Below are 24630 nucleotides of genomic sequence, written 5' to 3'. Positions count from 1 at the left end.
TGTTTGATGTGTGAAGGACCTCACTAAAATATGAAAAGATTTGGGGAAAGAACTTCACTGCAAAGAACTTGTTTCAACAAAAGCTCAATTTGTCTGAACTGTACTATCATAGGACATTGCAATGATGCAGAAACAACCATTCACCAAACTATAGGAAAAGACTCTTTCATTTTCACTGTCTCTAAGACGAAGGTAAAATGATGGTAAAACAAGACCGACCTAGCTGAGAATGTCTTCCTGTTTTAGTTATATGGAATTTCTCAGAGTTCTTTCAGAAAACTGTGGTCTTCCAATTCAGTTATAGCACAGTTCAACAGGACCAAAGACCTATAGAAGCACTAAACTACCACAGTAAAACGCATATAACAACCAGCTTGATAAATAAGCTCCTGTCTTTTTATGCAATGGGATCTTAGTTGAACTATTAGAGTGGGAATTATAGAATGTGAGAACTAGAAGCCACTATTGAGATCACCAAGTTTAACTCTCTTGTTTTATAGATGAGTAAAGTAAGGCCCACAGAGAATATTATAGAGCACTTTGCTCCATGAGGATGCAGATTACAGCGGTTGTCCCACCTCTCAATAGTAATAGTCCCTGATTCCTTGACTTGCCATGAGTTATAAAAATCAGGGGCTGAGCAGAGCCCAATTCTCCTGACCCCTACCTCAATATTCTTTCCTCTATGGCATGCTTTCACAGCTATGGTAACATACAAACACTAAGAGGAAGGAAAAAAATCAACTTGACACTTACAGGAACTAGCAAATAATTACAATCAAGGCAGAAAAGAATCTCACACCTCTGTCCTCTACCATTTGCTCAGCAAGCTAGAGCTGGCAAGATTTCTCAAAAGGAGTTTTCTTCATCATCTAAAGTACCAGGCATTTTTTTAAATGAGCTTAATAAACCCATTTCTTGAGCTGTTACAACAAGTACTATGTTCCTCTGTAAAAGTACATTTGTCCAAATAGTCAAGTATTGCTTGTGCTCAAGGCTGATCCTACAGGTGAAGAGGATAAAGAATAAAATCAGATCCCAAGGAGGCAACTGTATAGTAATATGATTTTTAAAAAAATTTTTTTATTTATTTAGCAAATAAAGGAAAAGCTTACTAGGAAAGAAGGAAACAACTACACCAATTTTAGGAGCTGGGGTGATTTCATTCAAATAAAATTGGGTTTTATGTGTGTTTCATTGGACATGCTAAAGAACAAATATCAAGTAAGTATTGTCAAACTTCAGATATGCATTGGCAAAAGCAAAGTAATCCCAAAAGATAAAATAGGGCAGATAAGCACTAATTGACAGATTTCCTGTCTCAAGTGACAGTCAAGATTTAATAAGCAAAGTAATTCTCATGACCTGATATTTATACTTTGGGGTAGAATGCACAGGGAAGCCAAGTAAAAACTTGTTAGTTAAAAACTTTTCACATTTGAAACAAGATAATTAACTCTGGGGATAGAATGGAAGTTTTCCTAGCCTAAGATAATGCTATCTCCCAAAAGGTAAAACAAAACCAAAAAGGCATCATGTGATAACATTGTTTTAAAATTAGTCTGATCACATGTGATGTTTATGACTGGACTGTGAAACTAAATGTCCTGTTGTGTTGTTTCGAATTGGCTAAACGTTGATCAATTAAGATGTTTTTATCTTTGTTTCTAGAGTTTGCTAAAATACAGTATGGTATTTAACAATGGAGTTCCTGAAACTATGGAGTAAGCATTGTATCAAATGAATATGATCATAAACACCTATGCATTTTTATCAAATTAACTGAATTAATTTCTTTAAAAAAAAGATATAAAAAAGCAATATATCTAAAGTTATCAAAACACACTAGGCCAAAAAAAAAATTTAACTCTCCCCTTCGAGTGATACAGAATTGCCATTCACATTATTTTAAGTGAGGTTTGAAGAACTCTTAGGACAGAAGGAAGCACCACTGGCGTTGATTTGTCCAGACGGACAGGAGCAAAGCAACACTTCCAGTCAACTTAAAACCCTAGTGGAGAAAAACATACATGGTCAGAGTTGTCACTTCCTTTTCATTTCTTTTAGCATGCGTGAAATGAAAGAAGAAGACGCTAGGTTCATAGCAATCTCCCAGAGTAGTAGCCAGACTGTCTTTGCTGAAGACTCTTCATACCTTAGAGAACCTTACGCAGCTCTAAGGGATGAGCACGATTGTCTGCTTCTGCGACATTAGCAAATGGTCAAGAGCAGAAGACATGAGAATAATAATGCCCATGTTTATTATGGTTATATAGCACTGTCCAGTCTACAAAGTGTTTTCACCTACGTATCTTATGTGACCCCCAAAATTGAGCTCCAAGAGGTTCCATGACTTGTCCTAAGTCCCAAAGCCAACAAGGAAGTCAGTGGCGGAGCAAGGACTGGAATCCAAGTTTTCTGCCTTCTACCTCTTAAGACACTGCCTGTGTCAACCAGGAACATTAGCATCACTGAGAAATACAACTGGAGTGGGCCATCCATCAAAAAAGACACATTCTGAGACTGACAGAGCTAGGAAGTGTTTGAAGAATTTAGCTAATCTAAATTAATCTAATCTCCACTTACTTGTATGGATATCTCTTGATGGAGAAGGGCTTCGGCTTCTTGATGCCTACAAAGCATAGAACAACAACAAAAGGCCAATGATTGATGGGATTTAAGCTTATAACACAGTTGTTGTTTTTTTCCTAATACCAGATAAAGAGTGGCTCCAAAGCACTTCAGAATTATTCTGAATTATTCTTATATATTATATATTATTATATATAATTATTATTCAGAAATATTTTTTGCTCTAAAATTGTTTACCAGTTGTAGCTCTTGCTAGACTCTATGGAATAGAAATATATGTGTGTGTATATACATATATATATATATATTTTTTAAACTGGAGACTTAATGTTAGTTTGTCTTAAATTGAGGCAGCTATGGGGCCCAGAGGATAGAGCAAGGGAGTTGGAGACAAGAAGACTTGGGTTCAAAGCCTATCTTTGATATTAACTAGTTTTGTGACCCTGGGCAAGTCACTTCTCTGTGTCTCAGTTTCCCTATCTGTAAAATGAGGATAATAATAGCCCCTACACTCCTCATGGTGTTGTTATGAAGATCAAATAAAACAACAGGTAAAATGCTTTGCAAATTTAAAGCACTACATAAATGTTAGCTATTACTAAGTTGCTTTATTAACTATTAAAAAGATGTGTCATAAAAGTACAAATCAATCTATTTAGACGGCTTTTCCAGGTTCATGTACGTAAGTTAAAGAGGAAACTGGAACTAGGGCCCAAGAGAACCCAAGATAATGTAATCTCTATTTTATGTATGATTTTCATTCAAAAATTAGAACAAAAGGTATTAAAATCTAATGGGGAGGTGGAGTAAATTTGATTCTTGCTAGGTTTATAAACCATTCTCTGTAGAACAGTAAACAGCAGCATTCCTGTTGATGGTACCACAATCCTCCAAGATACCTGGGAGCAAAATCTCAGCCTTCTCTGACTTTCTCCTCTCCTCCCTCACAGTCCCCACACATGATCAAATGTGAAGCTATATCAGCGCTTTCTTTCTCAACATCTCTGACACCCAACTCCTTCTCTCCAGGCCACCCCCACAAACTTCTCACTTGGACTATTTCAATAGCTTCCTAACTGGTCTCCCTTCCACAGGTCTCTCCTTCCAATCTATCCTTCATATAACTGCCAAAATAATCTTCCTATTGCACAGATTTGAGAAATCATTCTCCTGCTCAAAAACTTTCATGTGTTGGGGCATGTAGGTGGTGCAGTGGAAAGAGCACTGGCCCTGGGGTTAGGAGGACCTGAGTTTAAATCTAGCCTCAGACACTTGACACTTAGTAGCTGTGTGACCTTGGGCAAGTCACTTAACTCCATTGCCTAGCAAAAAACAAACAAAAAGAAAGAAACCCAGGAACTATATGAACACAATTACAAAACACTCTTCACACAAATAAAGTCAAATCTAAATAATTGGAAAAACATCAGTTGCTCATGGCTAAGCTGAGGTAATATAATAAAAATGACAGTTCTAAAAAAAAACAAAAACTTTCATGTGTTGCATAATAAATTCAATGTGCACTCCTATGCTGCCCACTTTAGGATCTGATCCTGCCCTCCACAATCTGCCTCCCATCTATCTTTCCAGATTTCTATCCTCCTACTCTCCTTAGTACATGCTGTGTTACAGACAAACTATGCTACTAGTCATTCTTTACTCTTGTCTTGCCTTTTCCCACTTCTTATCTGGAACATACACTCCTTCCTCACTTCCATTTGTTGAAATCATTTGCTCCCTGCAAGACCCAGCTCAACTGCTACCTTCTCCATGAAGCTGAAAGTGATCTCTCTCTCATGTTTATCATAGCATTTGGTATAGACTCTTCTTTTGTCCTCCTCCTTTCTCTACCTTGACTCATACCCACCTTATGTATGTGTCTTACCCCTCACAGGGCCTTGTATACACAGTAGGCACCTATTGCTGAACTGACTTTGTTGAAGGCCCCAGGAAATGAGATGGCTTTCTCTGGGTTATGCAAATAGTGGCAAAAGCAGAACTTGAACATTGATCCTTGGAATCCAAAGTCAGTGCCTCATGCTAGCTTGGCAAATTATTGCTCTACCCATAGATGGACACTATATTGATCCAAACAGAGGTTTTTCCCTAGAATATATACTGCAACCCTAACATGAGAACCTTTTGAAAATACATTATCTCTATGTGTGTATATATATGTTTAACATATATATGTACACACACATACATAGACATATGTATATATTTATATACATACATACATTCATAGACATTAAACTGAAAACTATACAAAATTATTATGTTAAAGTATATTTCACAGTGAAATGTATTATTTTACATTTCTTTCAATTCAAATAAAATGTTTTACTAATTTTTACCTAAAAAGGGAAAAAAAATAAAGAGTGAGATTATAAGCACAGGTTTTTTTACAGACCAGACGTGGGGAAAGTTTGGCCAATACTCAGACCAACATAACTATTGATTTTCCTATAAGGACTGTTAAAGGAATGGAAGTTACTGACTCCTCAACATAAAAATTAGTTTCATAGAATTTAAGATGATTAGAGTGATAAATACCCCACTTTTACACGGGCTACCATGCTGAGGGACAGGGCTTAGACTTCGACTCCTACTTCTGTTGACACATTTCACAGATGACCACTATATCAGAGGACAGAAAAGAAAAAGTCACATGGTTGTGAAAAAGTAACAACACAACTTAACGCTAGGTATGGGAATAGCTTTGGATACAATTGTTATTGATGATACCAGTCTTCTACTACTGACCATCAGTATAAGTTATACCACTTTTGTTTCCTATAACTATCAAATACTATATTTAGTAACAGGTTGTAGTGTTTCTCTGATAAAATCCCATTACAAAGAACTCTAAGGGACATCCAATTTCTTTGTGCCAGTATAATTTTGTTAAAATGAGTCAATTACTAGAAATTACATTCACAGTCTATAACATAAGGAAATACAGCTAATTAACAAATGGAAAAGAAATACTTTTGATAAGAAAAAGGGAGGTGGTGGTATCCTCCATCCCACTAATCTCATATTCCTCAAAGTTTCATCTATTTGTTTAATGTCATTTTGTTTTAGGAATTTAAAGAGTAACAAGTTCTGATCTTTGATGTGAGAAAGGTAAGTGAATTTTAAAACTTATTGCTATTTGAACATGAGGACCATCAAATATCTCTCTAATTCCTTCTGCAATGCAAACAGGTGCTTTATTACAAGGCAGGAATTGGAAGGAACATTTGTTGCATAGGGTCTTTCAGTATATAAAGGTTATTACAACCAGTTCAACAATATCTCTTTTCTATTTCTGTCTCACTGAAACATGGAAATGGTTTTGCTATCTAGAACCCTTTACTGTAATTATATTCACATAATGGGATTTTATCCATAATATGCTTCATAAACTCCCTTTAATTCATTACAAATTGAAATTCTGCAATAAACTTATTGGGTTTAATTCTCCCCTTGTTATCCAGATATCCCCTTGTGGTCATTACCCTCCCCATCTACCAATTCAAAGAAAATAGAAACAGAGGCTATCTTCTGTGCTCTTATGTAATGACTAGGAGAAATTTACTCTCCACCACAAAACTGACAATGCTTTCCAGGAAGCACAGTGATACAAACTATATGATGGACATTATACAGAATATCCACACACTCACAACCGCCAATGAAACCCATCAAGGTTCTCCCAATCAAACCCCATTTTGGTGACCAAGTGCGAAAATCATGCACAGAACAGAATGCTTGTGCACAGGAGGCAATGAATCCATGAGTTACATTAGCTTCAATTCTCATGCCCTCACCTCCTCACTAAAAAGGAGGGGGAAATATGATCAGATTCATGATTTCTTGGAATTAAGTGATATAAAGATTTGGGCAAAATCCTTAAGATTAATTGATAATTTAAAAATGAATAGGACTACACAGGGTCTCCATTACAGCATGGGTCAAAGGACTTTGCCTATATAATCTCGCAATATTCCTGAGAGGGTGAAGGTATATTACTTCTCCCATTTATAGATGGGGAAGCTTACTGCCCAGGAAAACATGGTGAATCGGTGGTAGAGCCAAAGAACAGACTTAGTTGTCTTCTAGCCTATCCATTGAACCACATACTTCCTCCCCTTTACGTGAAACCTTTTAAAATGATTGTTTTTATGAAATTCTTTGTGGAATCAATGGAACATAATTCGTCTGGGTACAAAAAGTGCCATGAATCTGTGACGCAAACAGATTCGATGAATTTCGACTCCACAATGACACCGTACAAAAGCCCCTCTCTTGGTGACGGCTTCTCCCTTCATAATGATAATTTCATTCTCCATCAGAGCAGGCCACACATGATAGAAGACCAAGGGAGCCGTGAAATCAGAGTCACAGCTGCGGCGATACCTATTTTAAACACATGTATGAGAATTTTATCATAGTAAATAAAGATAAGCTGAGAATAATGTGAAACTGGAATGAATCCATAATGGATCACCACCAGAGTCACTTCTAGTTTAAACTGACTTATAATATCATTATATTAATTCTTTATTATATAAAATATATAATAGCATTATATTAATAATTATATTAATTAGCTAGATAAGGAAAAATAAACAACATAAGTAAGTTTTGTACTTCTGGGACCAGATGTGAGGCAATATGTACTATTAGGTACAATTAAGTGGAGCATGTACACAATAGAATGACCAGGATGGTGAGCAATCTTTAAAGCATATCTATTGAGAAATAGTTCAAATGAATAGGTATGTTTAGCTTGAAGAAAAAAAAACTGAGGGAAATAACATAAAAGTCACTGACTTCTCCTTAGCTACTGTAGATTGAGCCAAGATCAGTGGGTGAAAGGTATAAAGCAGCAGGTAGGTGCTCATCATACAGAAGAACTTTCTAACTAGCAGATATGTCTAATGGTGTCATGGTCTACTTTGAGTGTCAGGGAGCTTTCTTTCAACTAGATGTATTTAATCAAAAGTCAGTAAAGCCTCTGTCAGGGATTCCACCCTGGGAGAAATGTTGGACTACATGGCCTCTGGGATCCCTTTGTAATTTGAATATTCCATAATTTTATGATTCTAAGAAGTTTGTAGATGATTCTGGGTTGTAAATTTCCCTAAGGAGAGATTTATACAAAAGGAATGAGGAAGATTGCATTTTTAATATTAAGAAGATTACATTGTTTTGCCTCGCAAAACAAGCAAAAGAAAAATTATCTGAAACTTAGACATTGATTGAAAACTAGGAGTAGCAATGGCAGCAACTACAAAACAGATATAATAGGTACAATGAAATCCATCTTTCCTGTGAGTTGTATGTGGCATGAAGGAGTACTTATTCTCCCCTTACATGAGCTCTGATCATGTATGGCTAGAGAAGCCATTAAGGGTTAGTAAAACCCTAAAAACTGAACAAAGACCTAGAACTGTGATTGACAATTCTGGTTCAGTAACAACTTAGAGAGATCCCATTTATCTGGAGAGGTAAGATTTAAATGTTCAACTCAGATTTTAAAATGTTCAAGACAAAATTAGCTTTAATTTCTACTTATTTGAAAGAAAAGCCCATCATAGAGAATTTTTAGGAAGGGAAACTGGAATATCAAACTAAAATAGGTAATTATAATCTTGGAATTGTTGGGAATCATTGCTCTAGATGATACAGTAAATATTCAATAATACAATTGTGTATTTATGCAGTACCTTTCTTCTAACATACTTCAATCAGATACCCATTAATCCACACTATCTCCCAATGAGTTATACTTTCACCACAACAATTCAATCCCATTTAATTAAGGAAAAAACTCTATTCAAGGTGAAGTGGTTTATAATAGCATTAATTATCATACTTATTGCTGTAATAACAGTAATAAGAAGACAGGACAAGCCTAAGAGTCAATCTATGTCTTTTGACTCCCCTTATCAATGCTCTTTACTCAAAACAACACTTTCCCAAAGTTAGGAGCAGCCCCACATTGACTCAGAAGCTATGCTCTAATTGATTTGTGAAGTATTTCTTAGCTTTTTTAGCTTCTATTTCTGCACCTAAGTTTTCTTACTTGCAGTCATTAAAAATCTCTCCATCAGCACCAAATGCAATATCTAGGGGAGGATCCAAAGTCTGCATTGCAAAAGCAATACAGCATATCTCCTTGATGAAGCAGCTAATAATGGCAAACTCAACTTCAGGTGGAAAAGAAATCTTGGGGTTCACATTCATGGCACGAATCACATCCTGAAAATAAAAAAGACCTTATTCTCATCATTTACTTGTGGCAAGAAATTATGATTTCCTAGAACTTTGACATATGTGAGAGATGAGAAAAATAGGCCACTTGGGTGGGCTATAGTGAAGAGAAAAAGAAAATGCATTTAGAAAAAGAATGGAAATTGTACCTTAACTACTACCTACTCTTGTAGCAAGGAACAAAGAAGGAAGGACAGTGATAGGCCCAGATCATGCAGTGCTAAATGAAGAATACAGGCAAGTGACTTTTTTTCTTACCATTACCTTTATTTTGCCATCCTAGGTAAATGCATGATTTGCCTATACTGAAGATCTTGTTCATTAACTTATCTTAAGAATATGAACTATGGTCAATTTAATCCTATAAAACTTCCAAAGAAGAAAGCAGAAGTCAATAAATGCCTAGCAAACCTATTACTATATGCATACATATATTCATGTTATAAGTATAGCAACAAATAATTTAGATGTTTACTTCCTCTCTCTTCTAAAACAGAGGTATGTGGGCAGCTAGGTGGCGCAGTGGATAGAGCACTGGCCCTGGATTCAGGATGACCTGAGTTTAAATCCAGCCTCAGACACATAACACTTACTAGCTGTGTGACCCTGGGCAAGTCACTTAACTCCATTGGCTAGCCAAAAAAAAAATAAAATAAAACAGAGGTGTGTTTTAAAAATAAGATAAATTTATGGTTATATAGATTATCTTCTAGCTAATGACATCATTAACAGAGTATATTCATCTTGTTAAAAATTTCCAGCACTTACGTTAACGCTGCTTTGAACGTCATATAAATCAAGATGACAAATTATGTAATCCATGACAATGTCCTCAATAGATTCTATCCCAATATGACCTGGTGTTAAAGTCTTCCTCACACGTATTTTGAAGTGTCTGAATGCCATCTTAGCTACATGGAAAGACTCCTGCACATTAAAAAATGCCATATATTCTTCTTAGTGAATGGGATGGTAAAGCAGGGGCTACAAAACAACCATAATCAAAACAAAATACTTTTTTGAATTCCTGTTGACCTTAACCAAGATGTTTAAAAGAAGTTTGGGGAAGAGAAGAAATTTCAGGGGTTTCAACAAAGCCTCTATCCCTGAATCAAAAAGTACACAACGAAAAGGCTATGAGATTTAGTGGATTTCAAGGCAGTTGACAGTAATCTAAAGTTTATATTGTTTGTCAATAATTGCAATATAGTTTATGGGAGAGACAGAAATAAATCATCTAGCTTATAGAAGCATTTGCTTAGTAGTGGTAGCTGATGTGAACCCAAACAAGAATCATACTATTAATAAAGAAAGATTAGGAAATCATATTGTTCTACTATTAACTAGCTGCATATCTTTGGTCAAACCATTTGATCTTTCCGGGTTTCACTTTCCTCATTTGTATAATGAATGGGTTGGACTAGAAAATATCATGTTTCTTAAAGAACTAAAAGTCTACAGAATTAAACATATGTGTACATATATATACACGTACAAATATACATAAATACATCATGGAGAAAGAAAGAATGTAGGAAGAAAGGAAGGAAGGATGAAAGGAAAGGAAGGAAGAAAGGAAGGAAGGAAGGAAGAAAAGAATATCTTTGATAAATTAATGATCTACTAGCCTTTCCAAACACTGTTAGTTAATACCACACTATATACAAACTGTCAGCAAAGACATCTACAACCCAGTAATTTTATGTCTTACCACTGTGGCAATATAGATGATCCTCTGCACCGTTTCCATCTTATCAATGTATCTCTTAAGCAAGGTCTGTGCCTCTATTCGGCCTTGAGTATATGCATCACTGAAACGGGCCAGAAGATTAGCTTTGCGTGAGACAGAGCTCAGTCTGTTGGCTAGAGGTGACAGGGGCATCTCTTTTTGAACGGGACTGGAAGCCCTGCTGCGTTGGGAATCAGGGCTAGGAGACCGGCTCCTGGTGAGTCTGTCAGAGAAGAAATATTAAAAGCATTTAAGAACTCTTAGTCAACAGCACATTGTGCCCTGGGTACCAGCTCCCTCCCCTTACACATAGACTTATAGATTTAGATATGGAAAGGACCTTAAAGGCCATCTAGTTCAAAATCCTTATTTTAGAGGTGAGGCAACTGAGGTGTGTAGGGCCAGGAGAAGAATGGAGTTTGTCAAAAAATAAAGATGGTCCAAAGACAAATCTATCTTACTTGGGCCCCAATATGTCCTATTCACTTGATTTTACTTGAATTCAATACAACAAATATTTCTTAAATGCTTATTTAATGGCACATAGCACTGAGGGAAATAAAAAGATAAAGAAGAACTAGTCTTTGCCTTTAGCAGGAAAACATGGTAGTGGTGGAAGGAACACTGGACTCAGAGTTAGAAGACCTGGTTTGAGTTCCAGTGGCTGTAAGAAAGTCACTTACCCTCTCTGAGTCCCAGTTTACTCATCTATAAAATGGGGATAATAATATTTGTATTCCATATCTTCACAGGGTTGTTGTGGGGAAAAGTATTTTGTGAATCTTAAAGCATTATATAAATTATAGTTGTTATTGTCATTATTAAGGAATATAAGACATGTAAAGTGATTATAATACAAAATAAAATGAGTACATTAAAGAAGTGCAAACAAGGTGCTGTAAGAGCTCTCTGGGGGAAAAGCTCAATTCCTGTTTGGGAGAGATTGGGGCAAGCTTTGTAGAGTAGGTGTAGCACCTAAGCTACATCTTGAAGGGTAAGGAAAATTTCAACAGGAGTAGATGGAGAGAAGTAATGGAAAGGAAAAGGAAGCATGTTCTAGGCAGGGAAAAGGAATGAGCAAAAGCATGGGTACAGGAAAACCTGAGATGTATTCATGGTTCAGTAAGTACCCTGTTTGTCTGGAGTTTGTCTGGAGTGTGGAGGTCATGGATTGAAATTGTATTTGATCCTGCTACAAAAACCGGTTAGTAACAGACAGTCAAGAGCCAAGAATGCTAGGCCAAGGAGTTAACAACTTTGTTTAAGTTTCTAAACATAAGAGAAAAGATATAACACAAAGACAGGGTCAGAAATCGCTCAGATCTAGAAGGGATAGGGTCTCTCAAGAAGTATGGCCAAATGATCATTCCTTTTATAGAATGGGTCCCTAAGCCCCACAAAAAGTCCCTCCATATTGCCCAGAGGCCTTTGGAAATGGGAACCCACCAGACAAAGGCCTCCTTGCACTCTGAGTTTAGGCTTTCAAGTCTGGCTTCAAGTCATGAGTTTTACAAAGTATAATTCTCTGACTCATTCCTTTAGCTTCAATGTTGGCATAAAATTCCCAAGGCAGCACTTGTCTTCTTCACCCATGCCTTTGTGACTAACTTCCTAGGCTTCCTAAACACATAAAATATATTTTCCCAAGTGGAAAGAAACTCCTGTACATAGTTTCTCTCTTTACCTCCTTCCCACTGTAGTGCAATGGGCCTCCCTAATACCTCCTGCCTTGTGGTGCCAGCAAGGCTTAGGACATAGGTCGGCTAGCGCAAGCATGCTGCACTGATCTTGGTGCTCCTCTACCTTTTAGTAGAATGTAGACAGAGACAACCTTTTATTAAAAGTTGTTTGAGTTATATAATACTATAATATTATAAAGACATAATTTTGCTTATGCTTCTACCCAAAAGCCAGACAGTCGCCATTTTGTCTCCTTTAGCATCAATTCAAATAAAATATGGTAACAAAAAGTTATTTCATTGACATAATGATAATACCAAACTTACAGAGTGCTTCAATTTACAAAGCGCTTTCCTTCCAACAACCCTGTGAGACAGGTAGCATTATTATCCTCATTTTATAGAACCTGGGACTCAAAGAGATTGTAACTTGCATAAGATCACACAGAAAGTAAATGGAAGAGCCAGAACTGAAATGTAGGTCTCTTGACTTCAGATCCTACCATATTTCCATGTTGTCTCTCCAACATTAAAATTTAATTTTGAAATATTTCCCATAATGGGAGAATTTAGAAGCATGTGTCAGGCTGAATCACAGACCTGCTCTGCAGAACAGATTTTTCTGCAGACAGGACAGCAATCTCATCCTTCAGAGTTCGAAGCTGTCGTTCATAGTCAGTTACCATAGCCAAGCTATGTTGGCGGGACTCCTCCTGGGCTTGGAGAGACTTGAGTCTTAAACACAAAGGAAAAAAAATTCGATGAGCAATAGCATGCATGCTTAGTGGTAGCAGTAGCTCCACTAACCAGAGCCCTACTGAATAATAATAGTTTTATGAAAATGCAGATGAGCAATGCAAAAGGTAAGAAGTGAAAGGAAACCTAGGAATCAGAACACCATTCCACATTTATAACTCAGAATGAATGGATTTTTTTTTCTACAGAGGATACTCACCTACGTGATTGATGTCACGTCAGAACAGTGTAAGGCCAACTAGAAGTCCATATAGAGTTAAGGATATTGCATTGTTTTGGCTATTCTGCTCTAGGTTAGAGCAGCCTTCACTGAACACCACTGTGAAAGAGTCTGGCCTCCAGAACTTTATTATGAATATTTATCAAAATCAGTGAAAAGGGGCTAGAGGAAAGAAGTGTATGATTTTACCCTTGAATGAATTTTAATCTTATATCTGTTAGGCATGAACTGATAACTATTGAAGGTCTTTAAATTTCTCAACTGAGCTCTTCCTTATCTGGATAAATACCTTGAACAACTTCAAAGAAGTCATTTTACAGCCATAACTGCCACAATTCAAGAACAGCCATACAAGAAGGAAACATGTAAAGGGACTGCTTAGGCATTACAATCAGAAAAGTCAGATCAGGCAACGTATGAAACAACAATTAAAGAAAGCTTCCCTGTGGCAAAGAGGAAGACTGAAACTGCCTAAGAGGAAAGATGACAAAGAGTTTCTAATCTGCATCACTGGAGGGAGTTTCCACATCATCATTTCTCTAGACTGGTCTAGATTTTTAAAATTATTCTTTAAATTTCTTACTGAGGGCTAAAACTGCAATACCTCAGGCTCAGGAATAGAAGGAAAAGGGGAAAAACTACTTTGTTTGACACATAGCCACCTAAACTATAGCTCTGATTGAACAATTATTACTTTTTTAAAGGTTACTATTCATCTATTATTTGCTAGTAAGACTGACCGTTATTCCACAAGACCAGAGAATAATGAAGAACAGAAATAGATACTTCAAGAATTGGCAAGGCAAAGTTTAAGCAACAGGGCACCACCAAATACAGCTGAGGCAAATTTTTCTTACTGATTCTTTAGATGAATTATTTCATCCTCTGCAGCCAAAAGGGCTGTAGCTGATTTGGTCTTGGTGTCTTCAAGATCCATCTCAGTTTCTGCCAGACTGTAAGAGAAATCAGTAACTGAGGACAGATTTTCAAAATCGGTAGACCTTCCAAATTAAGCACAAGTTCTTCCCAAAACGTCACTGAATCAGGAAACAAAAAGACCCAGTTGTGAATAGACATCTGTATTCATAGTAAAAATATCATAGTAGGTTTCTGTGCAAACACATACTAACATTCTTTGGTAAACAAAAACAACTACGCTAGAAAATACCTGAGCTTCCATTTTACCCCAAATACTAATAAGAAAAGAATACAGCACACACAATAAAGACTATATTTGTCCAATCCTTCTTTCTATCTTGCCCCTCTAATTGTTTCAATTGTTCATTTCCTGACCAATAGTTTTGTTCCTAACTTTAAAACGGCCATCACATATCACTTTACTAATCCCTAGATCTTCTAGTATGGCAACACTTTTCTGCTTCACCCATGCCTACTGTAACTTCCTAGTCTTCCTAAACATTCAAACTCTTTGTTTCCTGTTGGTTTCCAATAATGACCCCTCTTTATGGTAGATGCTGCTTCTCTTTTGTGTCAGCAAGACACTGTCTGCTGACAATATCTTCCATCTGTTTGTTGGGTTCTCTGTTCCCACCTGGTACCAGAGGAGAATACAGTATCTTTCTCCTCTCCTCACTTCCCCCCTTCTCTTACTTCCTCCTTAAAAGCAGCATTTCTTCCTTACAGATAATTACAAAGATTTTCCACGGAGTGCTTTAAGGGGAAATTCCTGTAAAGTATTCCTCCAATCTTTTTCATGGTATAGAAAGGACCCTGGGTTTTCAAATGCTATTCTAGTTGACTCCAAGTCCTGACAGGTCCTGTGTCAGACTGAAAAGGCTGTGAGCATGGGCCTAGTGATGGAGTACAGATGAGGACCAGCTTTGCTAAGTCTAGAGACTCATCATCAGGTTGGCTTTGGGTTTATGAGTTTTTCACTCACAATAATTCTTGAAGATCATCTACTAAATTATAGAAGGGTTGCAATCTGTATCACTGACAGCAGAACCCACATGATAGCACAGATCCTTGAAGTACTGAATTACTATAAGAGAAAAATACAAAGTGCGTATAATAAAAATGAAAAGGGTAGCATTTATAAGCAGAAAAGCTTCTTATGAATAAATCTTCTTCCTATATACCAACTACAGGGAATTAGGGCTACTTTTTCTTAGCTCCCCCTTCCTACTAATTGACCTCCTTTTGCCAAGTCTTAATCTTGATGTTACCTCTTTTGATGTTAGATCTACTAAACTTTATGATAGCTCCTTTGTACTGCATTCAATTTGCAAAGCTGTTGGTATGCCAACTTTTCTGAATAGCGGTTTCAATAGACTGGTTAAGAACAGAAGTCAGATTGCAAGGAGTTGAGGAATGAGTAGCTGAAGAAAATCAAGGTAGTAAGGGTACTAGACTACTTTTTCTAGATACGTACAGTGAAAGACAGGACAAAGAAAAAGATGTTAGCTTGTTACATTGGGAGTTACATTGTCAAAAGAAGCATTTTTTAAGGAGACATGGCTATTTTTAAGGAAAGAAGAGACATGAGAAAGTTTGTGGATAAAGAAAAAGGAGCTAGTAAAGAGAAAGATATTAAAGATTAAAAAGAGAAAATAAATAATTGATGGAACAAGACCCTAAAGAAAATGGGAGAAGATGGAATTGGAGGCATAAAGGGAAGAGTTAAATTTGGTAAGGAGAAGGAGTAACTAACTTATCCTCTAAGACAAGAGGGAAGGAGGAGAAAATATGCAAAAATATAGGGGTTTTTTGAGGTATGGAGGAGGGAAGTTGAAGAAGGTAATTGAGTAGCCTTCATCTTTTCCAGTAAAGTGGGAGACAAGGTAATTTTCTGAAAGAGAAGAAAATTCAAATGGAGCTCAGGGTTTGAGGAGATCAGAAAGGGTTTGGAATAGCTGATATAGTAAATGTGATAGGGAAGTCATAAGAAATTAATAAGAAGGTTTTCATGGAGCACCCAAGGACTAATTGAGGTTAGAATGCATACATTTGTAATGAATACAGGCAGCACAGTGTCATAAATTCCTAAACCAATATTTAGTTTTGAAATAAGGAAAATGGGGATTGGCAGAGAAGAAAAAGTGGAATCACAAAAGGATTCAGGGATAGAAAGAGGATAACCATTAGATTAAGACTGGGTAGGAAAAGAAGCAAAAAAGAAAAAAGGATAAAGGACTAAGAGAAAAGATAGAGAATAATTCAAAACATCAAAGGTCAGGAAAAGGTCTAAGAGTAGATTTTAAGAAGAATGAGGGGGTAAGAAAGGTGGAAGGACAGGAGATTATAGTCAGATATATGTTTCATAGAGGATATGGTGCAGCTCCATGTGATAGTGATGTCTAAAGGAGTGTGACAAACTGTCCCTATGAATTAATAAAGTAAAATAATGATACAGGTGCATGATTGTTGAAGGATTTGACAAAATGTGAGTCAAGGATCATAAAAGAACCCTCCATATGAATAATGAAATTGCCAATGATAACAACTGTGGCTGGCTATATGAGGCCAAAGTAGAAAGGAAGAGACTAAGAAGGAGAAAGTATTATGGAGCTCAGAATATAATAGGTATAAATAAAGATTAAAAGAAGGTGGTATATAAATAGCATTAATTTCAAAGAAAAAAAAGATTGAATTAAGATATTAGATATTAAGATATTAGAGAGCTGAGCAAAATAAATGCCAACTCTACCCCTGACAAGTATTTTGTTGTTGTTGTTTGATCATTTCAGTTGTGACCAACCCATTTGGGGTTTTCTTGGCAAAGAAAGTGATTTGCCATGTCCTTCTCCTGATCACTTTACAGATGAGGAACTGAGGCAAACAGGGTTAAGTGACTTGTCCAGGGTCACACAGTTATTTAGTGTCTGAGGCCAGATTTGAACTCATGAAGACAAGCTTCCTGACTCTAGGCCCAGCACTTTATACACTGTGCCTCTTAGCTGCCCTGGTTTTTATCATACACCTATAATATGCAAGTCACTTTTCTAAGCACTGGGGACGTAAGTACAGAGAATGAAATAATCCCCAACTGCTGAGGAACTCATATTCTAATGGGGAAGAAGACAAGTACACATGTAAATATGTAAAGTAAACAAGTGTAAAAAATATTTATACATGTATGCACGTATGTATGTATGTATGTATAAAGTGGCCAAACATATGGTAGTTTTAGAGGAAAGGCATTACTACCAAGTTGGGGGAATCAGGAAAAATTTTAGACAGATGATTCTTGAACTGCATCTTGAAGGAAGAAAGGGACTCTGAGAAAGAGGCAAGGAGGAAGTACATTCCAGGCACGGGGACAACCAGTGCCAAGGCCAGGAGACAGGAGGGGAAGTACTGGATGTGAGCAAAGAGAAAACAGAGTGGATCACAGAGTGAAGGAAGGGGAAATAATATCCAATGAGGATGGAAAGATAGGTTAGGGTCAAGTTACGAAGGATTTTTAAAACTAAACAAAAAATTTTATGTTATCCTTGAGGCAATAGAGAACCACTGGAGTTGACTGAGTAGGGGGGTGACATGGTCAAATTTCCACTTAGAAAGAATCACTTTAGCAGCAATATGGAGGATGGACCATAGTGGTAAGAGACCTGTGGTAGGGAGACCAATCAGAAGGCTGTTTCAATAAACTAGGCTAGAGGTGTTGAGGAGCTGAGAACTAAGGTATTAGCTGGTGAGTGGAGCAATGTGAGAGATGGTGTGAAGGTAGATATATGGTAAGATATGGCAACTGACTAGGTGAAGGAAAGGGAGGGGTTGAGGCTAATGCTGGGGTTATGACCCTGGGAGACTTGTGAGGATGGTGGTACATCCAAATGAAATAGGGAAATTTAGAAGAAGAGAGGGTTTTGGAGGAAGCATAAGTTCAGTTTTGGACATGTTGAGTTTGAGATGTCTCTAGGACTTCTAATTTGAAATGGGCAATAGGCAAGTAATGATACAGGACTGAAGCTCAGGGGAAATACTGGGGCTGGATATATAATGTGACTTTAACTATAATCTCTTTACATATATATGTGTGTGTTTGCATACATATGTACACATATAGTTGTATACATGCATGTGTATATATATATATACATATACACATATTTTATCAACTTGGAAAGTCCCTAATCTTTCCTCCAATTAGAAATCAGATTACCTAAATTTTGTACCCTGGTTAATTTTTTTCTTTTAATTAAATGATCTTATTTGATTGTTTTTAATGTATAAAAGTCTGTCTCCCTCTGTATTTAGGGTCCACTGCCAAAGCTGAGGAAGGTGACTAGTCCCGATTTGTTATCCAATTGGCATGCATTGCTTAATAAATTGACATGCTAGGGGCAGTTAGGTGATGCAATGGATAGAGCACCGGCCCTGAAGTCAGGAGGATCTGAGTTCAAATCCGGCCTCAGACCAAACACTTGACACTTACTAGCTGTGTGACCCTGGGCAAGTCACTTAATCCCAATTGCCCAAAAACAAAAAAATAAAATAAAAATAAAAATAAATAAATTGACATGCTCAGAAGCTTGAACCTTTGTTTCCTCAGTCATGGCTTTTACTTGCCACAGCAGTAGATGATATCAAAACGTTTTGAGAATTTTTAAGAGTCAGGTGCCCTAAGAGAAATGACCAGCACTGGACATGGTCGCAGGGATATCACACACTCAGAGAAAAGTTCTTGCTTCAACCCATTTCTCTACTCTCCTCATTGGCATGACTAAGTAAATTCTCCTAACAAAATTATCTCAATTGACTCTGCTCTGGGGATAAGAGATTGTCTTTTCCACCCATACCCTATGCTGATATCAGACCTAGTAACCCCAGGATCCTAAAACTAAGTCCTGTGCTCTCTTCTTCTAGTGCACCTCTCTCCCCTTCCACATTGTTCCAAAAATGGCTTTTGCTCTCTGATCTTCTTTCTAAATCAAAGCTTTATGGTACCTAGTACAGTGCCTCATTCATAATAGGTGTTTAATAAGTGTTTGCCTGCTTGCTTGATTAATTGATTAATCCCCTTGTGGACCTTTCACTCATTAGCAGAGCCAAGCTTGCAGACATACTTTGCAGAAGTCATCAGTCTTTCAAGGGAGAAGTTATTCTTGTAAAATGTTTCTAATTTGGCTTTTCAAGTAATATTCTAATATATGTTTTTAAATTTTATATCAGGGTACCATGTTCTCTTTTATCACAAACTATAATTGGTTAAAAAGTATTCCATTATAAATGATATGGAAATATTGTAGTAGAAAGGAAGGGTTATACATATTTTATTATAATTTTTATATATTTCATATATATGTCTCTTCATTGCCATTAAATTATGAACTCTTTAAGGCTAAGCTCTACTATTCTCTTTTCCTCTTTCCACAATATCTTACAAGTATTTGATAAATTTCGGTTGACACTACCTAAATAATTTTTCTTACATGATTTTTTAAAAACTGTAAACTTTTTAAAATTTTGACTTTTTTTCAAGGATTTGACATCATTCAATCACATGGTTCTCCAATCGGCCAAAGCTGCTACATAAACTCATCATGAAGACTTACTTTTCTCTCTTCCTTTTGCTCTCACTCCCTTCCTCATCTCTTACCCCTACCCTTCAGTTGTGTTTGTTATTTTTTAATCCCAAGTGCTCCTGAATCTCATAAGACAGTCTTTACCCCACCCTCTTTTACCCAGAGATGGCTAAAAGTCCTATAGAAAGAAGAATGGAATAAATACTCCTCCTAGGTGTTCTATAGTGTTTGGGATCATCACATTTTAAGAAAATATTGAGTGACTCTAAACCTCAAAGTTATCATCTCCCAAACACCTTAACCTTATTATTTATCTACAAAGCTTCCATTACCATATTAACTATGGGGCAAAATTTTCATTTCAAGGTTAAAAGCAAAATTTTTTTAATGTAATTGAATGAAAAAACAATTATTTTCCCTTTAAAAAAGATAAATTATTTTCCTCTTACTCTTGTTGAACCATGCTGAGTTGAACACGAGTTGAATTCAATTCTGAATCTAACTGTTGTATCTCCCGTTCCCGAGCAGCAGAAAGTTCTCGTAGCTGTCTGTCCTTTTCAAGTGACTCCTTCAATGAAAAATAAATCCAAAAACTGTCTGAAACCCTATTAAATATTTTCAGAAAATCATGCATAAAGCAGCATATTTTTATAAAAGTTGGTACAGTTTAGAAAAAGTTACTAAGGCTTTACTTTGCCAGACACAAAAACACAGCTGTAATAATCATAATCATTACCATTATCACAGCTCACTTTTATAATATGCATTAAGAACTTAACTAAGTATCTTCTTCATTAAAACCCTATAAAGTAGGTAAGGAAACAGGGTCAGAGAAGTTAAGAGCTTTGCCCATTGTTAAATAATTAATGAGTAGTCAGAGTCAGGATTCAAACCCAGGTTTCCAAACACTAATTATAGCCCTCTTTTCCACACTGACAACCACACTGCCTCTCCTTCAGAAAAGAAAATTACCTTCTTCCCACCTTGTTCTATAGCTGTGCAAAAATTGGCATTCTTTCACTATTATACTAGCAATAAATAATTATGGAACTGCTCTCCTGAGTCACTAAAAGGAAGATGCCTTTATATGCTGGGAAATTTTCAATAAGTTTTATTTTTCTTGTTCAAAAGTGCAGGAGCCTTCTCCATTCACCCTACTTCTTAGCTTCTGAAGGCCTAGAACACATTGAACCACTCATTTGGCACTTAGTGTATAAGGCCTGGGAGAACTATTTGTATATGTCTTGTCTGCCAAATAGACTGTCATCCACTTGAGAATGGAGGCTGTGTATTACAATCAATTCAACAAGCATTTACCAAGCACTTACTAAGCACAATAGCAAGCATTGTGCTAACCTCTGACAGAACCTATCAGAACATTTAACTGATAATAAGTACTCAATAAATGTTTGAAAATGGTGAAAATCGGGGGTTATCTTTTAATATATACTACCTGCAAAAGGCTTACGTTGTTGTCAATGGGTTTTCCTAGAGAAGAATTGGAGAAACAAGTCCCTAGCCAGGGCAGAAGTCGAGATTTGATTGTTTCCACACCAGCATAATGTCCACCTAGGAGAATAAATAAGTCAAGACATAAGAGACTGCAGGCATGGACATGCATTTTAATATGTTTGGAAATCGGGGAAGAGAAGAAAAGAGAGTAGATGGATGATGTATGTGCATGGGATAGAACCCTTTCTCACCTTCTTGTGCTGTTTGACTGAGGATTGTGAAGAGCTGCCCCTGTATTCTGGAATTCAGTTCAATTATTTCACAGCAGCAATTCAAGTTTTGATCACATGAGTTCATCTGCAAAGCCAAGCCATCAAGGATAAGTACAGTCCTCCACTCTGAAAATCATTCCAGGCCAGATAAATAACTTATTCTACACAACAAATGTGTTTCTGAAAAAGTTGTGCACCAAATAAATGTGTGTAAATGGAATTCTATTTAAATGCTTTCAAGGGCAGCTTCCTAGCCAATGGAATGTTGCAGAAAGTCTTTTTTTTTTTTAAGTGGAGAATTCTTTCATAAATATAATCATTCCACAAACTGTATTTTGCTAGTTCACATTCTTTCATATACTGCTGGTATAAAGTAGGACATACTTTTATCTCTATCAACAACTTCTCAAAAAGATTGCTATTCTTTGAGAGACTTGAAAAACAAGCAAAGCAATGACCAGCTATGATTTCAGAGGATCGATGATAAAGCATGCTATGCTATCCACCTCCATTAAAGACATGATGGATGTGATGGACAGTGCAGATGGAGATATATATTTTTGGACATATCCCACAAGCAAATTTGTCCTATCACATTCTTACACCAGGAGTTTCATACATGTGCCAAAATCACAGATCCTTTGTATATTCTTCTATCTTGTGTACCCAATGTGGAACAGAGTGAAAAGATGGAAAAAGAAGGTTGGTCAGAAATGATAGTGATAAGAGGTAAAAAAGATAAAAAATTTACTTAGAGAAACATCAAGGGGAAAGCAATAAAGGAAAAGAGATAGGTTTGTATTTTACTTTAAGATCATTCTAACCTAAGAATCACTGTGAGGAAAAGGAAAAAAAAAACCACAGGAATCACTAGGGACTCTGGGGGAAAGATTAGAAGCAAAACTGATGGTACTGTACACAGACTATGGGTAGTACTACACCATTCCATCTCCAGAAAAATGCAGCTAAAGATCACCCAAAGGACAATGGAAAAGCACATGGTAGATAAGAGCAGGGAGCAACACATTACAAACAAGAAATTATGTAGAAGTCATATAAAGGATCTCATCAGACATAGGCACAAAGGAGAAAAAAGAAGGGCTGTTCACATAGCAAAGAACAACTAGTGGACAGCCTGTAGTCCACCGTAGTCCACAAACGTGAAGAGAAAAGAAGATGAATAAAGCCAGTAACATGTTGGATGATCTGTGTCTGGTTTATGGGAGAACTTAAATGAAGCTGTACTAGATGGACTGGCAAAGACAGACTGCAAAGTACATTTGGAGGGAATATCCCACTTCATTGAGCTCCCAGATCCATTAAAGTACTAAAGTATTAGAGTCTACAAAGGTTAGCACCACCACCTCTTTTTTAATTCATAATTCTAAAATTAATTAGCCTAACAGCCACCAGGAATTGATAAAAATGAAAGTTAAAAACAATGAGGGAAATACAGATATTAGTTGAAACTCATTTTCTCTCTCAGGAGAACAGGTTTCAAAGGGTTCAGAGAAAGGTTAGGTAGGATCCCATGGAGTACAACTCTATAAGTGAGGCTAGCCTCAGAGGATGTAAAGGTCTCAGGAGAAACAACTGTGTGGAGGAAAAAGCTTAAGCTTCCTTAAGAGACTTGCATGCAACTAAGATTCCAAAAATGCATCAAATAAGATGGAAGTAAGGGCAAGTAATGGAGTAAAGAAAATGGAAGCAAATGGAGGATGAACGTAAAAACACATAAGAAAAAAGAATGAACCCAGAGGAAAAAAATTAATAGTTTGGGGAAACGAAAGGCGTTGTGGGACAATGGGAAAAGAGCTGGCCTCAAGGCCAAGAAGAGATAGGTTCAAGTCCTTCTTCCGACACATACTGGCTGTGTAACTCTGAGCAACTCACTTAACCCCCTACTCTAGTACTCCAGGCAATTTCCTAAGACCATAAATTCCAAAGATGACACCAACCTACACTGGGGAGTTTCCTCACTTTTGAGTTCCTGTTCTCAATGAAATTCACAGGACTAAGTCACTATCCTTGGGGAGAGAGGAGGATCAAAGAAAAAGATTCCTTCCTTTGAAGACTTCTCTAGTAACCAGGTAACAACTGTCTCCTAAGAAGTCAAACAAGCGCAAGCCCCATAAAGAGGGACACACTAGCACCCCCGGTCCCTGAAGCACTAAGTGCCTGCACCCTACCACCACCACCACCAAGCCCAGCCTTCTAGGGCATGTCACGATGAAATAGTTCCTGAAATCAGATATTCTTCATGAAGTCTCCACAGATTAGTCCTGAGTACAGTTGGGTATGCCTTTGAGGAAAAGCCTCTCCTCATTCCAAACTTCAATGGCCTTTCCACTCCACCCCCTTTTCTATTCTCTCCTTTATTTCTCTGAACCATTTGAGTGATGATTTCAACCAATTATGCCTCATTTGTATGTGAACATATGAAAGTTCAAAGGGAGAGAAAAATTACTTGAATTTATTGAAAATTGGGAAATTATAAGATGAAGAGGTACACAGGACACAAAAGAAGTACAAAGACACAAAATAAGTTAGAGGACCACGTTGGGAACTTAGCTACACAGCATTATGGTCCCTCAGCTCATCTGTATATAATCTTAAGACTACATACATTATATTTACTCTTATGACTAAAGATTTTTCATTAAAAATGAGAAATCCTATAAATATTTGAAGACTGAGATATGATTTTCAAGTGACTATCAATTTCGCAGGAGAAATTTTCTGCTTTTGAGTAAAAGGTGAATTTGCTGAGAGCCAAGAGGCTTTGATTTAAGTCATTGATAGCTATAGATGTTGGAGATAGGAAACTGAATCTGAAGAGTAAAGAACCTAGCTATTGAGGGTTAAAAAAAACAGCTGGGGGTTGGGAAAGCAATTTCTTGAAGCTGTTTGAAGAGACCAATTGCAAGAGCAGTCAGATGACAGAAAGATTTAGCGATGTGATTTCTGATTGGCTGAATGAAGACTGAAATTTTAGTTATTGCCCTTCATTGCCACCTAAAGTTTAAGAGAGGTGAAGCTTCTCAAAAGTTTATGGCACCTCTTTTCACCCCCTCTTGTCTGAGAGGGAAAAGCAAAAAAAGGGGAAAGACAGGTTCTGCATCTGCTTTGTTTTAGAGGAAGAGATGGCTAGGCTGATTTGCCTTACTAACATGAGCTG

The 24630-nt window shown here is 36.8% G+C and overlaps 1 protein-coding gene across 3 annotated transcripts in view; it reads right to left on the bottom strand.

Moving 5' to 3' along the window:
* Window positions 1-24630, bottom strand: part of SPATA18 (spermatogenesis associated 18) — a 61603-nt gene that overhangs the window by 19083 nt on the left and 17890 nt on the right. The window contains exons 2-13 of one of the 3 annotated variants that reach the window (XM_027836457.1): window positions 21432-21537; window positions 21182-21297; window positions 20178-20296; window positions 14098-14193; window positions 12865-12999; window positions 10568-10808; window positions 9625-9783; window positions 8669-8844; window positions 6873-6996; window positions 5149-5232; window positions 2587-2632; window positions 1116-2011 (exon numbers count right to left, since the gene is read on the bottom strand). In XM_027836457.1, coding sequence (XP_027692258.1) covers window positions 2004-2011; window positions 2587-2632; window positions 5149-5232; window positions 6873-6996; window positions 8669-8844; window positions 9625-9783; window positions 10568-10808; window positions 12865-12999; window positions 14098-14193; window positions 20178-20296; window positions 21182-21297; window positions 21432-21537 — 1410 coding nt within the window. In that variant the 3' untranslated portion in view covers window positions 1116-2003. Of the gene's footprint in view, window positions 1-1115; window positions 2012-2586; window positions 2633-5148; window positions 5233-6872; window positions 6997-8668; window positions 8845-9624; window positions 9784-10567; window positions 10809-12864; window positions 13000-14097; window positions 14194-20177; window positions 20297-21181; window positions 21298-21431; window positions 21538-24630 lie in introns of those variants that run through there. The other 2 variants (XM_027836455.1, XM_027836456.1) reach the window with 2 other exon arrangements.

The sequence above is a fragment of the Vombatus ursinus genome, unplaced genomic scaffold, assembly GCF_900497805.2.
Source record: "Vombatus ursinus unplaced genomic scaffold, bare-nosed wombat genome assembly UNPS02014818.1, whole genome shotgun sequence".
Classification (NCBI taxonomy): Eukaryota; Metazoa; Chordata; class Mammalia; order Diprotodontia; family Vombatidae; genus Vombatus; species Vombatus ursinus.
The sequence above is the reverse complement of the archived record's forward strand: the minus strand, read 5'-3'. Positions and strand labels throughout refer to the sequence as shown.